Source organism: Sturnus vulgaris, chromosome Z (genome assembly GCF_052056855.1).
Source record: "Sturnus vulgaris isolate bStuVul1 chromosome Z, bStuVul1.hap1, whole genome shotgun sequence".
Classification (NCBI taxonomy): domain Eukaryota; kingdom Metazoa; phylum Chordata; class Aves; order Passeriformes; family Sturnidae; genus Sturnus; species Sturnus vulgaris.
Genome location: NC_142283.1, coordinates 59,610,532 through 59,628,377, shown reverse-complemented (window position 1 = coordinate 59,628,377; position 17,846 = coordinate 59,610,532). Strand labels below are relative to the sequence as shown.

Genomic DNA, 17,846 nt, shown 5'->3' with positions numbered 1-17,846 from the left:
AATCTCCAAAGCACATTTGTTGGACTTATTTTGAAAGCAGTCTTGTATATGGACTCCATGTGCATCAAAGCCAGGAAGTCTGGATAATGCACTGAAGCTTGTAAGATCCATTTTGGAGAAATAGGCATTGACATGAATCTCATGGAATTTTCATTATCAGAACTGAGCTGAGTAAGAACACCCCATCATACATGCTTATTCATTCCCTTTTCATCTTACTGATTGGGGAAAATACCTCTGCTGAGAAATATAGAAATTCCAGGTGGCAGGCAGTGCCTGTGGTGGTTCCTTTCTTTTTTTAAAAAACTCAGTTCTTCCATGGGCCACAGTCACACAGTGTTAGCCTGTTTCTGTGTCTGCTGTCTGTTTCTGCTCGGGCAGCTCTTTTGCTCCAGTTCTTGCTTAAGAGTCATTGTCCATGTCTCTTTTGTCTTCATTGGTAATCCTGGCCTGGTCTTGTGTCCATATAGGGAAGTTCATTACCTCATCCTACATAGTGCAGCAACTTCTCTGCCAAAACACTGTCAATTTAGCCAGTATGGAGGAGGAAGGGAGTGTTGTATCTAATTTTTAATGTTTTTTAGCATCATTAACACTCCATAAGGGGAGGCAAGGAAGACATCAAGTAATGTTGTAGCAGTTCATTCTTCTTTTCAGTGGCCTTATTGTTTTCAGAGTAAGTAAGACAATGGAATCCCAACCTTGAGAAATTACAGGTATGATGGCATTCAAGATAATTTTGGAGTCATTGTAAACAATAGTATGAGGGAAGAAATAAGCAAACGGAGGTCTTCACCACTAGTGCTGTAGAAATACGAGATGTTAAAGAATAGATACTTTTAAAAAAAAGAAACATACATTAATTATGGATTAGCAAGGAAGGTACTTTTTAACCTGCTATACTAACTTAAGCCTCTTTCATGTAATATTTGATTAGCGTAATGTGTTTCCTATATTGAGCAGTCTGCATTTTTTTTTGTAAGGGCTGTGTTGAGATGTCAAAATGGAAGGAGTGTTGCAAACTATTCATTCAACTGTTAGTAAACAAGTTTATCTCCTAAGCTTAGCTTAGGACTGATTATGTGTCAATGAATTAATTTCTATATTGGTTATGGAAAAACCTGTTATGACTCTGCCTGTTAAAGTGATCTTCTTATGCTTCTTTACTCATCACATTGCTTATTGGGTCCATGGGGACTTGGCACTTGCGTCTTGTTAGTCTTTGTTTGACCACTGTAATGTTGCAGCCTAAGGCAATTAAGAACATCAGGATATGAGCCTTAATGTTTTTGTCTTGCCTGAGCAGACATTTCTAATAGTCAAACTGTGTTACTATGGCATTCTTGTTAGTTTGTTTTCTTTTTGTTCAGCATGACTATATTTCTGGAAAAATTAATTACTTTGCTTTGTAATTAGTGAGGAGTTCTTGTCTTAGTTCCTACTAATGTCTTTAATGAGTACTGAATACCTTCTGATAATGAAAGAATAAGAAGAGAAAGCTGAAAGGGGAAGAGAAGAGAGGGAAGAGTAAGAAACTGGTAGGGTGGTTTTGGTTTTTTAGAGTATTGATTTTTCTTCTTTAAAGCTATTCTTCCTTTATCGACTCCATATGGACAAAAATAAGGGGATGGTGCTATGTAGGGCTAACAGCTGGACTCAATGATCCTTGAGGATCCCTTCCAACTCAACTGATTCTGTGATGAAAAATGGGGGACTTTTTATTTGTATATAGAAATATATATTATAATTTTGTAAAAATACATTAATTTTTTGACCACTTAGGAAGGCAAAGAGGAAACTATCTTCCTATTTAATTAATATTTCTATAACTAATATAATTTCAGCTGGATTGATTGAAATTTCAGACTGGGAGGGCATCGTGGCCTTATGTGGATAATGGAAGAGCAAAACTTTTATATAAAATGTATTGGCTGAAGTTACAAATATTTTTATATGTTTTATATATCACGTATTGCTTGTTCACAGATGTTTTAGGAAATCTAAAATTTAAGCTCTATATAGTATGTTGCTACAGAAAAGTACAGATGATGTAATTGTACAGCAGCTTTGAAGGACCTCAGTGGTGCGTACTGGTTCTACGACACATTTAATCCTGTAGATATATAGCGCATAACTTCCATTAGCTTGCAGAAATAATCTTTATAAGTGTTCATTGTCAAGTGTCAAAACAGTGGTCTAATTCTAGAGTCATCTGAAGTTTAGTGTCTTTGTCAGAAAAAAATCCTAATTACCCCAGTAATCTGGCAAAAATCATGATTTATCCAACTCGTTTGACAAAGGGAGCTATGGTTTTTCCACGGAGTGAAGACAGCTTGTCATTCAATAAAGCTGTACGTAAAACATGGAAAGAAGACTGTAACTCTAGTTTTATCAGAAGTGATTAAAGAAATGTTGATAACCTTCATTTATACTGTTCCATACCTAACTGCTGTCTATACCAGACCCACACTCTGCCCTGCAAAATGCTCTGGTTTGTCTTGAGCAGCACTGCTGAGCGGATCAGCAGGAACATGCAGGCCATGCAGTCAAACAAATTGAGGATATTTAGGTGGGGATGTGGAAGATTTTTGTCATGGCAGTGCTGGAGAGCAGCATCTTAGGGCTGAACAGTTGACTTTCACTGACACTGACTTTAGCCATATGGTACTCACCTACCTTTTACATATTAAAATCCTAACCTGTATTGTGTTGAAAGTCCCAGTTATGTGATATACTGTACTACTAGTGAACTGAACATCAGCGCTCATCAAATTCATTAAACACGCAGCTACATCTTGGATTCAGTTCTTCTTTGGTCTTTCATTAACATGGTCAGAGCCTTTATAGTTTCCTTTAAATGTCAGTATTCATCAAAACAATTGTCAGGCTTCCAAGATTGTTTTTTGATGGACTCTTTAATTTTCCAGGGTTAATGAGCTGGTGCATTATGTTAATGCACATCCCTTTGATATTGACATATACTTAACTTGGAGGTAAATTATGAAATAGATACAATATTGAAGACAACTAAAGTTTAAGTATGATTGAAGAAGTAATTGTAGATAATCAAAAGACCAAAAAGAATTAGTTTGTTTTGTTAAACAAAAGGCCTATAAAAGCCAGTTACCTTTGCATACCATTTGTGTGCAAGGGATTTGGAGCAGGAAAACATTTATGCAATCTCCTATAGCTTGGTGATTTACAAGGAAAAGATGAATTGGTGTTGAGGGTGCATTTCTGTGGAGAACTAGCATGTGCATTGATCCCCTTCGCCTCTCTTGCCCTCCCTCCCTAAAGAATTATCTTTCACTGAAATTCTGTTTTGCTGTTTCTGATCTGTTCTCCATACTTCTGTCATTTCATCCAACACCCAACATAGGAGAACACCATGTCTGTCAGTGGGTGAACTTCAAGGAATCTTGACTCCCAGCTGAGGAATACAATTCTACTACTGAAAGCTGCTCTTCCTGCCAAGCAATAGAGATATTTCAGAGAGTTCACATGTGTACCCCTTTGTAGTGAGGCCAAAGTAAACCCCTTGGACTACAAGTACCCAAAATTCTGTGGGTTATTTCACACTTTGTTTTACTTTGGGAAAAAAAAAGTATTAAAAACATATCTCTGAAAAGAAAATGAGGGCAGGTCAAAGGATGTGTTTTTTCACACCTTGAAAATGAGAGTCAAAATACTAAAAAGTTAAATTCACACTAAAGTCCTGGTACTTCATATCTTTGGAATTTGATGGCAGCATTCCTTAAAGAATACAGCAATCAATATGTCATTAAAATGTAGCTAAATTTAAACTGACAGCTACAGTATCATAGAATAGTTTGAATTGGAAGGGACATTAAAGATAATCTGATTCCAACCTGACTACATGGGCAGGGACACCTTCCACTAGACCAGGTTGCTCAATGCCCTGTCCAGCCTGGCCCTGAATGTTTCCAGGGGTGGAACAGCCACATCTTCTCTGTGCAACCTTTTCCATCCTCATGGTGAAGAGTATCCTCCTAATGTCTTATCTAAACCTGCCCTCTTTCAGTCTTAAGCTATCACCCCTTGTCTATCACTGCATGCCCTGGTAAAAAATTCTCTCTACCACTTCTCTTGTAGCCCCTTGTTAAGTGCTGAGAGGCTGCAATAAGGTCTCTCCGGAGCCTTCTCTTTTCCAGGCTGAACAGCCCCAACTTTCTCAGCCTTTCCTGATAGGAGAGGTGCTCCATCCCTCTGATCATCTTGGTCTCCTCTGGACTCCCTCCAGCAGGGCCATGTCCTTCCTGTGCTGGGAGCCCAGAGCTGGATGCAGCCCTGCAGGTGGGGTCTCAGCAGAGCAGAGGGGCAGAATCCCCTCCCTGCCCTGCTGCCCACACTGCTCTGGATGCAGCCCAGCACACGTTTGGCTCTCTGGGCTGGGAGTGCCCATGGCTGGGTCATGTCCAGCCTCTCAGCCACAGCACCCCCAAGGCCTTCTGGGCAGGGCTGCTCTGATCTGTCCATCCCCATCCTGTGCTGGTACCAGGGTTGCTCTGACCCAGGTGCAGCACCTTGCGCTTGGTCTTGTTAAACCTCATGAGATTCACATGGACCTTTTCCTAAAGCTTGTACATGTCTCTCTGGATATCATGCCATCCTTCAGCTGTGTCAGTTGTGCCACTCAGATTGAGTGTCAAGTTCAAACTTGCTGAGGGTGCAGTTGGTCCCATTCTCTATGTCTTTGGTGAACATACCATAACTGGTGTCCGTTGGGACTCTGAGCCATTAATCACTACCTTCTGGATATGACAGTGCAACTAGTTTCTTATCCACCAAACTGTCCATTCCTTGAATTTATCTCTTGCAATCTAAAGACAAGTATGTTTTAGGGGTCTGTATGAAGGGCTTTACAGAAGTGCAGGTAACTGACATCCACAGCTCTCCCCTTGTCCACTGATACAGTCACTATCGTAGAAGGCTATCATATCACCATCTTAGTGATATTAAAATGTTTTTAGATTTCTGTTTTTCCTGGTAGAGGTCATGGGGAAAAAAATTGTAAATTCTAAATTTTAATTAGGGTTTTTTTTTGCCTTGTATAATTTTATTTGCTAAACAATTTACAATTAAAAATGTATTTTATACATTATTTATTATTAGTATAAATACCTTCAGATGTAAAGCTCCAAAGAATGAGGGATTCACAACACATGTTCCTGGCCTTAATTAATATTAGTTTTAGAGTAATTGCATTCAATCAGCCAGTTCCGTTCCAGATTGTGGCATAAAAATTGATGTGAATAATCAGAGTATTAGAAGATTTTGCAGAAGAAGTGGACTTGAGTCATGTATATTCTGTAGTGTGCAGTGTAGTGAGAGAAGTTACACATGCATTCATACCATTTAGTTTAAAGGGATAGATGGGCAGTGAAGAGCTGGGGAGATGATGGGATGGTGGTGAATCTATATTAGAGGTATCTCTGTTTATCTGACTCCACAACTGGGTCCTGGTTTTTGCCTTAGAAGACTTGCATTTTGCTTGTATATGTGTATTAACAAACTTACCTGCTCTATGCAGCAACTCATACAGAAATCATGAGGCAAGGTTTATCACGCAGAGTAACTTGTTTACATCCAAATGGGCCCAACTGGAAGATAGCTTGTGTGCAATGGTAGTATGTACAAATTAGACACGACTTCTTCTCTCTGTCCTTCAGGGAACAACCCATCTTCAGCACCCGAGCTCACGTCTTCCAGATTGACCCAAACACTAAGAAGAACTGGGTTCCCACCAGCAAGCATGCTGTTACTGTGTCCTACTTTTATGACAGCACAAGAAATGTCTACAGGATAATCAGTTTGGATGGCTCAAAGGTAAATTTTATTTCAGAAAACCTATATGCCTGCAACATTTTTGTTACTATTTTCCAGTTTGATGTTCTTCATGTTTCTTCTCAGATGTTTGTATCATTATCTGACCAACAGATTACTTACGTTTTAAAATGGTAACATTGCCTCATTATATGTTTTATGTGTTTATTCGTAAATTCGGTTTTCTGTGTGGTTATATTGACTTCAATAACTATTGCTGGATTGAAGTGATGACCTGTTCCTTGGTTAATGCAATGAGAAGGATAAAAAGACAGAAAATTGTACATAAAGTACGAATAGGGTTACACAGCAACTTGTTTTTGTTTCTGTACTCAGACATTTATCAATATAATTAACTTCAGCATTATGAAGGACATCTGTTCAGTGGCCATAATCACTTAGTAAATCCTTTGTTATGTAATCTTCCAATTTTTGCTGTAGAGAATACGAGGATTGCCTCCTAATAAAGCCTGCCTAATAAATGGTAAGCTTTTATCTAGACTCGGTTTGGTTTTAGTGTGATTTTTTTGTTTGGTTTGGTTTGGTTTGGTTTTTTCTGTTTTAACTAGAAAGGATATTGTGCTCAGCTGCTGCTGTTGTAAAACATGTTGTCTAAGAAATTAATTTGATGTGCAGAAAATCCTTGTCTGTCTCTACCCACATAGCTATGATAACACTACCTTTACAAACAGTAGCAGAAAACTCTACACTAAGGGCATTAAAAATATACAGACTATAATCAAAAGTTGTGATCCTTTCCAGGGACTTTCATTTGAAGCTTTTGGAAATCCATCCATTCACAATGATTGGAAATTAAGTACTCTGTAAAAAGCATGGTGCTATTCACAGAGATTTTATGACTACTTATTGAAAACTGAAAATTGTTACCCTGCATTTTTTAAATACCCCAAATATTGCTATTTTAAATGTTAAAGGAGATTTTCTATCACAAAGAAGTATATAGAAATTGATGCCATAGTCAAAAATCTCTACTTCATGTGGCTGAGACTGGTATCAGAGCCTAACAGACTTTTTCCAGCTTTAAGTCTTACTTTGTTTTTTTCTTTCTCAGCCTTTCTTCAAATGATCCAATTAGTTCTGTCAAATAATTAAAATAACTTTTGAGTCAATATTTATGAATAAAGACACTGGGATTGGAACTAGATGATGTATGAAATCAAGACTACCAACTATAAAATGTAGTGCTTTAACTGATCTGGAGAATATACAAAGTCCTTATTCTGACATCCACTAAGGTTTCTCTGCCTTCATCCTGGTGCTGCAACGCCTGCTGAATTAAATTGTCAAATAGTTGTTCACCTATTTAGTTCTTCTTTTGTCTACCACAGCATTCCCTTTATATCCAGTACTAATGGCAAGATATATTGATAAGGCAGTTCATCACTTTTATTTACTCTGTGAGTGCTGCCATCCTAATAATGTTTTCATCCAAGTCTTACATGAAGATCTAGAATTCTAGTCATTGGTTAAGAGAGTCCAGTTTTTTCAGGCGTTCACAACACTGTTCTGAAACATGCGGGTGAATAGCAGAGGGACACATGGAAGAATTTCAAGTAGGTTTCCATCATAATTCCCAGACAGTTCTTTTTTTTAACCTAAAACCCCATCTTTCTTTTTTTTTTTTTTTTTTTTTAGCATGTCTGTTTATATACAATATTTTATGTGCAAACAGTTAAATATAAATACAAAGTATTTTTGAGTGCACCCAGAGAGAGTCTTTGATGTATGGCATCCAGCTGCATGTCAGTAGCGCTGCTGACAATACACGTTGCCAAAACCACTTGTCAAATCCTACTGGTTTTGAAACTGTCATGCCCCTCCCTCCTGGGAATAAATCCAGCTAGGTTTTATTGTATACATGGAGGCTTGTGGGGTTTACAGCTTTGTTGGGGTTTGTATAGTGGAGAGACTGATGTGCTCAGTTCTCAGATGCTGAGCAGTAAGCCAGTAAGTAAAGGCAGCTCACATACATATTCACCTAGACTGCAGTAAGGAATATTGGAGAGAGTTATACTTCAGATTTGAGTGGTAATCCTGTTTTCTGTCCCACACCCTTCCCTCTTCTAGGTTGGTGCATTTCAGAAGCATTCCTCAATAAAATTTAACTTCTATACTGATTATCTGAGAGTCATTGAATATTTCTTTTTGGAAACAAAAGGACATTTAAAGACATGATCTTCACTCCCCTATCGTGCATCGCAGTTTCCAACCTGAATTTGCTTATGTTGCCTTTGTTAATTTTGAAAGAGAGGGGGTTTTTTTCCTTATTTTAGTTCGATTTAGTCAAGACAGGTCCTACAGACGCAACTTCTGCTTGCTTTTAATGCATTTTGGTTAATGTTTTCTAAAGCTACAGTCTCCTCTTGAAATATCCTGCAGCAGATACGAGGTGTGTCCCTCTGACTTTGACTACAAAAAGTGTTCTAGGACTATTAGTTGTTCAGTGTACAGACTATGTATTTTATTGTCATGCACAATATTTGGAGCCCTGTTGCCCATGGCAGACAAATCTTGATGCAAGTAATCTGATAGAACTTGAATCTAGTTTCTCTGACCTCTTGAGTAAATATCTTTTATGTGACCTTTTTCTCCTATCAGTCCCAGAATCAAGACAAAGCTTGAAAAATTAGATTTCTTATGAAGTATGGCATGACAACGTTAAGCAGTTGTTGCTAAGGCTTTCATTTCTCATTAATTATATACCCATTTCAGAGTTCCTTGGAAAAATGTATTTTAGTACTTCTTTCTCCTGGGTGATGGAACAAAGCTTCCATTATTTCTCCAATAACAGTACAGGCAGACATTAGGATTATTCCGAGTCCCACTGTCTTTTCCATTTTGTCTCTCGCCATCTCTGAGAAAAGGAAGGAGATCAAGAATAATGTGGTTCTTGCTATACTAGTTAACTCTCTGGTATTTTTTTCACAGATACAAGGTAGGAAAACAAACTTAAAATTTTATAGTCATCTAGAATGAGAGAGGGCTCTGGAAAAGAGTGGTTCCCCAGTGTGCAGGTTCCATGGACTTTGCATATATTATTGCTCAGTCAAGTCTCCCATCAGTGTTACTGGAGATGATCTTGTTATCTTAATTACTGTCTCACTTTAAAGTGACAATCCTTTAAATGCTCAATAAACGTTTTAAGTAAGACCTGTACCCACAAGTGTTCTGTGATTTTCCTTTGAAAAAGTTAGAAAGTTCTGCGTCTTAAATTATTACCATTAGTTTTAGCACAACATAAAATCGTATTTGACCACTACTATATATCTTGCAGCTGTTGGGTTTGCAGTCGGTAAAATGAACAGCTCAGATACATGCCCTATTTTCTCATCGCTAAAGTAATATGAAAGGGAAACATGAAAGCTATTTTATAATTCAAAAAAAGCCTGAAGATAACTAAATCAGTTTTCTGCAAAAGCTAAATGTCTTCCTGTCAGATATACTCTGTTCTGTTTTTAAGATCTTCTTGCTCATTTATGGAAACAACATTCTTAAAAGTTGATTAAATATTTGACACTTGTTATACTGATAACTCTGGAGTGAAATCTGGATTAGAGGAGAGCAGTTAAAGAAGCACCCATTTGAATGGACAAGACAGGCTTAATTATAAATTTTGATTAAAAAAATATGCATTTTTTAAGCTAAATATACGAAGGTTTGGTATCTAGTTCTTTCCAGAGGTAGCTGACACTGGACTGTATTTGTAGGATGCTCTAGCATTACACTTTTAAATCATGGTTTTGAATGTGAGAGACCTAGCATACCAAGACTTTCAATTTAGAGAAGATGGAAAACTGTGATTTCCTTGTACAATTGAAGCCTCTTTGTTTTTCTCTGTTGGAAAGTAAAGGGAAGAATCACAGCCAGCTGTCTCTCAACACAATTATTTTCAAAAAGTTTTTTTCCTACCTTTCTCTCTTGCAAGAAAGCAATTTGATAGTCAACGTGACCCAAACTAAATGCAGATGGCTGTCAAAAAGGTATCCAATTCTGGACCAGGCACTCAGTTCATGTTCTCCATGCTGTAGCTTGTCATGTGGTCAGCAGAAGCATTTCTCCCAGGTTTTTGACTGGGTTAAACTGCAACAAGCTAAGTTGCTGTCACTGCAGGAAATGGCAGCTGTGAAGGCTTTAAACCTATGTTCTACTTGGAGGTCTTAGCTCTGGAGTCTTAGCACAGGAGTCTTCTGAATTGAGGAATTTATGTCCATGACATAATACTCAAGCTCCCTAATATGTGATGCAAGTTTCAATTAATCAAGCAATGGATGAGCCTGGGTTTAAGCAAACTAGAAAACATAGCTAGACCTCGAGCTGGGAGGAAGAATTTGTTATACATAGTCCCCAGGATATTTAATTTCAAGCATATTACAGTTGACCACTTCCACAGGAAGTGAGATTATCCATTAAATGAGTTTGCACAACTCTCTTCTGGGTTTCCACCTGGTTATTTCAAAAGTGAGCTTCCAATCACTAACAGTGCAAAAGAAGACAAGAAGCATACAAGTAAAAAAGGGTTCCAGAGCACATATTTTCAGAGAAGTCCTGTCTCACATTCTCTCTTTTGTCCTGTGTTATAGACGGCTGTTTTCAAGGTAGTCAGTTGGAGATGAGTGTGCAAGAAGTCTGATGGCTTTATTTGAGCTCCAAACTTTATACCTAAACAAAGGAGAATAATGTTTCATGTCCCAGTGATTTCAATGAGCAGCTTCTATATGAAAATCTGAGGGATGTCTTCCAGATAATGCTGGAGATGGTCCTCCATTTTCTGGCCACACAGCAAATCCTGTCGTTGATCTGATGAGGCTTCTTAGCACAAATGTAAGCTTTCAGGCATTCCAGAATTTTCAAGGGGTTGTTCCCAGTGGTAGGCAGAATTTGTATTTGGATGCGAAGATTATCAGAAAGAATTGGCTATGTTCAGATTTGCTCATCTTCATTAGTGTGAGTATAGTGAGGCTGCCAAAGTCACCAAGAAAGAGTTTTATTTATCTGTGCTGCAGTATCTTTGCTAGTCTTTCTACATGTTGCATTACAATGTATTCTTTTGCACTTTCTTGCAATAGTCCTCTTTTCCACTTCATCTGAGAATCATGTATGCTGGGTGCTGTTTGAGAGCTTGGCTGGACCCTCAGCTTTAATTTTTTCAGGCTTGTCCTGTAGAATTCACAGAAAATTTTAATCTGATGGTTGCTGTGCTCCAGTGGTACCCAAATCTCTCAGCAAAAGCAAAAGGTGCAAAGTAAACACCTTTAAAAAACTACTTATTTCAATATCTATCCAGAAATCCATAACATTCAAGTAGTGTAGACTGATTTTGACTTCTAGAGGATCTTGGTCCTAGGACAGCAGTACTTGGTCTCTGTGATGTTGAAGTTTCTCAGTCACCATCCTGAGAAAATCTTGTGACATTCTTCACATTTGTACAGTTTGTGCTTTACCTATGTACTCTTTAATGTTACGGAAATGCTGTTGAAATCCACAGTGAAACTTCCATTGCTTTTAGCAGAACCAGCATATCACCTAGAAATTGCATTTTGTGTTTGCATTATCAGAAGTTACATGCTGGAGGATGATATTCTTGCATCCTGTAGATGTAAGAACACGAACCAGAGAAGAAAAATTATTCTGTAGTTGGTGTATGACCCTGCCATTATTAACCTTGCTTGTATGTGTGTTAAGGAAACAGACTCTTGTAGAACAGAAATTTAAAAAGAAAATGTGCTCCTTTGTTTTATTGAGTGTTTTTCAGTGAGAATCTCATAATCAACAGGGTTGGGGGAGAGCAACAGGCAACTTGAGAGGCATTGCCATAGGGGACAAAGAAATACAAGTGTGAGACAAAAAAGACTTTGATAGTCTTTCTATGTAGAACCTTTAAAGGTCTGCTTGCAATTGCAAATTGATGCCTACTCTTCTCCCCAGCTTTCCTCCTTTTACACAGTGTATGCAAAAGTATGCCTTTGCAATTTTAGCTATGTTTGAATTAGAAAACTGTTTTCTAGTTCCCACTGTGTGTCTCATTCAGTGCATTAAGTTAACTGCCCACAATATTGGCATTTTCAATTATGAGTTGTCTTTAAAATAAATAAAAACCATGAAGTCCATTTTTAACAATTATTACCTTTTTCAGGCAATAATAAACAGCACCATCACCCCAAACATGACATTTACTAAAACATCCCAGAAGTTTGGCCAGTGGGCAGACAGCAGGGCGAATACAGTCTATGGCTTGGGATTTTCGTCTGAACATCACCTTTCGAAAGTAAGTATGACCAGTAGTGACTCTTCAGCTAGTGAAGCTACTTAAATGTATTTTATTTCTACTCACTATATTTTGACTCAGTACTCACTACTGTTGTTACTTAAAAAATAATTTACAAAAAAAGTTTTGTATCAATCCATAAAATATAAAAGCACAAGCATAATGTGATATCTTCAAATTTTCTTTTAACTGATGAAGAAAAGGAGGGAGATTAAAGCCTATTACGCTTTATGTTGTTAATGTTTTCTGATTACTGATTTGTTAGGTTTTTCTTTTTTAAGAACTGTTCTTCTGCTACAGTTTTTCAAAATAGAATTTAAAAAGTAAACAATTTAGTGTTTCTTGTGTGTTTAGATCTCCTAGAAAAATCTGCTGGTAGTCTTCAGACGTATTTTTGTCTTTTAGGCTACATTCACTTTCACTTTTCTACTATGTAGTACATCAAATGACTGTTATTTCAAAGTTTGCCACCTTAAAATAAAGCTAGTGGGAAATATATTCAGTGTAAAAGAAAAATACATTTTCTACTAGAATGCAAAAGTTGAAATATTTGCTAAAGCTGTATGTGCCGTACGTGAATTTCTTTTCTAGTCTACTTCAGTGGGAAGGAAATAGACCTCATTCCAAGGAAAGCAGTAATCCCTGTTTCTCAAACGGATGGCATAGATCCTCTCAGCATCCTTTCTACATTACTTGTTGGTTTTGCTACTGCCCTGGTAGATGAGTCCAGGAACCTGTACAAGTATGATTTTTCTTCAGATGAGGAATTTCAGTTCAGTTTAAGAATTTGTGTATATATTAAGCAGAAAATCTTCATATTTGAAATAAAGAAAAGATTTGGACACCCAAGTGCAATAAGAGAAATACATAATTCAGGAAGAGATAGTGGTGGCTAGCTGTTTGAAGGAAGAGTAATCATAGCAGCTCTTTTGGGAAATACTTGCCACTATCCAAGGATAAGCACAGCCTGCCAGAAAACCATTAAAATGAGACCCAGTACAGCTACTCTGTTTGGGCAAGCATCAAACTTGTGAGATTTCTTCCTTTCATAATCACTTGATTTTCCTTTCCACAAAGCAACACAAACACAGGACATTTTGAGTGATTCTGGTATTGCATGTGCATTTGCACACCTATTGCTTCGGTGAACTTGGAAACCTCGTCAGTTAATTTGGTGTGTATGTCCTAGAAGCATTTGCTTACCAACATGGTAATAAGCTTTCTTACGTTTCAATGACTTTAGCACAAATGCTGATCTAGTTTACTGCTCTCGTAGACTAGCTTATTTTCTTATTCACAGATGATGAAGGCAAAGCATCCTGCACACTGTTTGCCTGACTTCAAGCTCTACGTTATCTTTCCCAGTGAAAATACACTAGGGTTTTTTTATCTGCTTTGTCCTCACCTCTTCTCTTGCCCACCCTCTGTTGCCTTCTTAATTACAGTTCTTTCAATCCCATTCTTTTCACTGCCCTCAAGCAGATGTCTAGGACTTTTAAATAGTCCTTTGACATAAGGGTCTATATTGCTGTTGAAAAATTAATCCGAAAAGCTACAGTAGACATTTTTTCTTAATTTATGTTTTTGTTAAGCGGTTACTCAGATTGCTGTTTTGTGGAGAACAAGCAAATTTATTAAGAAAAATACAATCACAGACCTTTTCTGGAGATTATGGTGAATCTCTGGGCCCTTTGCAGCATACCGTTCCTGTTTTATTATATCTTAATTATTAAACTGATGTTCATATGAGTTGCAATTGCCAGTTGTTGCTACTAAAATTCCTAAAGATTAAACTTTTTGTGTTATTTAAAAAAATATCAACATACTGATGTGGGAAGAAAACTTTTCTTTAGATTAGAAGCTGTTAAACCACTGGAGCTGGCAGGTATGTTTGGTTGGGAATCAGAAGAGCTGATTTACATCTGCCCTGTAATTTTAGAGAAATCATGTCTATATTCTCTTTCTTGTTTAGTCTCTCCCTCAGATTACTTACTCTCACTTCTATGCATCATAGCCAGCTTTACCATAGCACTCTGATACAGCTAGCACTTTAGGATTGTGGTTTAAGGGAGCATAAAGCAGCCTGCAACCAAAAAAAAGTTGGTCTAGTCTGTGACCAATTTCCACAGTTTAATAATATAAATAATCACAGCAGATAAACTGTTTATTCTCACAATATTGTCTGCATATCTTGTAGTACGTGTGACTTTTGTACTGTTTGTTTTTTTGTTCACGTGCCCCTGTCCTTCTGAACTAATTGCTTGAGTAGAATGCAACAATGGCAACCTCTTTTCTGTACAATTATTGTGAATAGGAATTAGTGGAGTGAAACTATCTGATGGAAAAGTATTGGCACTCTAATCAAGTTCACATACAAACAGTATAGAGGAAAATAAATTAAACATTTATTTCTGTTCTCTAGGCTTTTTCTCTATGTTTGACCACAAATTCATCTCAAGACTGCTCCATCAGATGTTCGTGATACTTGAAAGACACCTGTGTTGGAGAATATTCACAGGACCATGATTTGTTAGCAGAGTCCCACTTGCTGCTGCAGTAGGAGAAACAGAATGTCCTTTCACTACCAGGAAAAATTAAGATTACTTTCTCATTCAGAATATGTCTATGCTTTTGATAGTATCCTGATGTATGAGAAGAAATGCTCCTTTTAGGGTTTGCAGTCTTATCCTCTTGAGTTAGCTGGCCTGATTTATTCCATAAAACTTAAAGAGCATGCTAAATGTAAAGTGCCACCATGGACACTGGCAGCAGCCTTACATAGTCTCCATGCACAATTTTTCATCTTTTCCTTAAAAATGTGATCTTCCAGAAAACTTCTTACATACCATGGACCTCATCTTTGTTATTCAGGAATTTTATCAAGAGATAGCTATTATCCATCACCCGGCTGTCTCAAAGAATTCTAGAAATTTTGTGAAAATCTCAACCAAATTGGGCTTTTATGGCTCTTACTTAGAGTTGATCTATGATATTATATATTTTTTTAAACTTTTCTATGACTGTCATATTTACTGCCTTTGTCTTCAGCCATTTATTCTAAACCTCAGCATCATATTTGCCATTTAATAATTCTGTGGTCCTAAGGCTGATTTAAATAATAAGTTACCCATGAGATTTTGAGGTTTAGGCACAAGTCTTAAAAAAGTATTATCTGGTTCTGGTGATCTGTTGCCAATTTCATCATCTCTTCTGAGACTTTTTTTGATGCAGGATTAAACTTTCAGGAAAAATAAGCTTTTAAATAATGTAACAAATGAAATACAGGATACAAGTGGAGAGAAATTGCATTTCTTCAGATATTAGTAGCCCACCAGAAAAAGGTTTAAAGACAGTAAGGTTTTTTAGGTCTTGTGTAGTAAGTGAAGTTCTGATTGAAATAATTGGTGAGGTTGTGCCACACAAAAGGTAGCCTTTGTACCTGTCATATACATTAAGTGCAAAACAATTTCTTCATATGCTGCTGCCAAAGAGATTTAGAAGTTGCTGGAAAAGCTTCTGATATTTTTGAAAAATCATTTTGCACATAAGCTGGTCATGTTTAGATAATGTCCTGTATAAAAGCAGTAGGACACAAAAACAAATATGTGGCTACTCTAGCAATTAGTTTAGTGGAAAGATGAGAACTGTGAAGCAAATTTTTTTTCTAGCCAGAGAATTCAGGCCCTATTCTTACTAATTGATTTGACCTTTTGAATTTAAGGGGGCATATCTTTCTAAATTGCTGCTTTAGCTGTTTTCTGGAAGAGATACATGTAGCATAGAAATAAAGCCTACTATGGCAATTCCATGTGCAATTTCATGATTTAGTGCTCAGTATAGGCAGTTCTAGTTCAATTAATTTGTTCTTTAACTTGATTGATGTCAATGAATGTTCTAGAGATGAACACAGTATTTCCACTGTTGCTTTTCTAATTAGCTATTGAAATTATAAATGCAGGTAAAATTTAGAAAGACATCAGTATTGTTTCAGTCATGAAAGAACAAAGTACACTGAAAGTTTTCCAGGCTCATGGTGACCACATTAGGCTTCAGAAGCAGATTATTTCTTGTTTGAGAAGGGTAAAGCCTGAATCTGAAAGCAGCTGTGCAAGGCAGTTTGTCTCTATTATTAGCTATCTCTGAGGTGAGTTTCTTAAAACTATCAGCAACAGATCATGCTTCATTGCATTGTCATTTTCCTGACATGTAAAGATTGTGCATTATGCCTGAAAGATATGTCACTGTGTAACTCATTTAAATGAGTATCTAATAAGAAGAAAATTTTTTAAAATTACTGACAGAATTTGACTTTGTGAAATGCAAAGTACAGTATTCTATTCTGCATGTAATGTATTATTTCACGCCTACTCTTTCTCTCTTTTCTTTTTTTTGTTCTTTAAACATATGTACCTCAGTTTGCTGAAAAATTTCAGGAGTTCAAAGAAGCTGCGCGAATAGCAAAGGAAAAATCCCATGAAAAGATGGAGCTAACAAGTACACCTTCTCAAGTGAGTCTTATTGCCTGATTCAAGCATCATACTTCTTGTCTGTGCTACTTACTCTATTGTTCCTTACATACATATGTATTAAAAATTAAGAGGCAAATTCTCAGCTACTTCGAATCCTCTCATCAGTCAACAAGAGTATCAAGAGGTCTTAAGAATATTTAACATATACTGCAAACAAGACAAAGGGACTTGCTTTAAAATAACATTGGGTGCTTTCTTTATTCCTTTTCCTTTATTTCAGCTTTCTCAAGAAAATGAGTAAACATGGTTATGTAAGTGAACTATACTAAACACTTTTTGTACTATTTCCTATTGTTTCTGGTGGTGCACTGTAAATAACTTTTATACAATGATCATTGCACCAGAAATAAAGGTGGAAACAGCAAACTATTTTTACTTATTTTCTACTGTGTAGTTTTCTCTTGTGAGATGTGTTGAAGGAGACAATAGATTCACAGGCTGGTTCCGGAGTTTTATTACAGTTAGCCATGATGTACAGAAAGAGTTTATAAAAGGTATCTCAAAACATGAGCTGAGTTAATTGAGGGCATAATGGGAGAGCCAGTTACTATAGTCACACTTACATTAGTTATGGCTAAATTTATTACAAATACTTTGAGTTTGCTTTGAAAAAAGAAATTCCTTGAGGTTTTTATTCCCCATCTCTCCTGTATTCCCCCTGCCCAAGATTTTTGACTCAGCTGTTTGCTTTTTTTTAAGCCATAGTGAAGACAAAGACAATTCCTTCTCTTGGAGAATGCAACAGCTTTAAAACTACATCAGGGATTCCTGAGTTGAGTAGACTGAACCTTTTTTTCTGGGGAGTCTTTTTTTCATTGAATCAGTGTATCTTCAGTGCTTTTTACTGTAATAGGCTCCTTCTCTTTGATGGAGTAAGGATGGCAGGCAGTTTGTAGCGTGCTGCACATATAGTTTTATTGCTACCAGAAATATTCATCTGGTGTCCTACCAAGAGAAGTCAGTGGAAATCAGATGAACACAATGAACAAGCCTCGTGTTGTTTCCTCAGTAGGCATTTTGCCCAAACACTAGGCTGGCTCTTGCTGGTAATGGGAAACTGCTTGCTCCACTGAAATAGAAAAAAAAATAAGGCAGGGAGTTTTATGAATTTACTTTATTGTCTCTAAATTTCTGATAAATTCTACAGAGACAATGGGAATTATGTATTTCAAAATTATACACTTGTC

General features: G+C 36.9%; 1 protein-coding gene across 1 annotated transcript in view; it reads left to right on the top strand.

The window, feature by feature from the left end:
• Nucleotides 1-17,846, top strand: part of HOMER1 (homer scaffold protein 1) — an 87,013-nt gene that overhangs the window by 17,723 nt on the left and 51,444 nt on the right. The window contains exons 2-4 of the mRNA XM_088156794.1: nucleotides 5,691-5,847; nucleotides 11,999-12,130; nucleotides 16,546-16,638. Coding sequence (XP_088012920.1) covers nucleotides 5,691-5,847; nucleotides 11,999-12,130; nucleotides 16,546-16,638 — 382 coding nt within the window. The remainder of the gene's footprint in view (nucleotides 1-5,690; nucleotides 5,848-11,998; nucleotides 12,131-16,545; nucleotides 16,639-17,846) is intronic.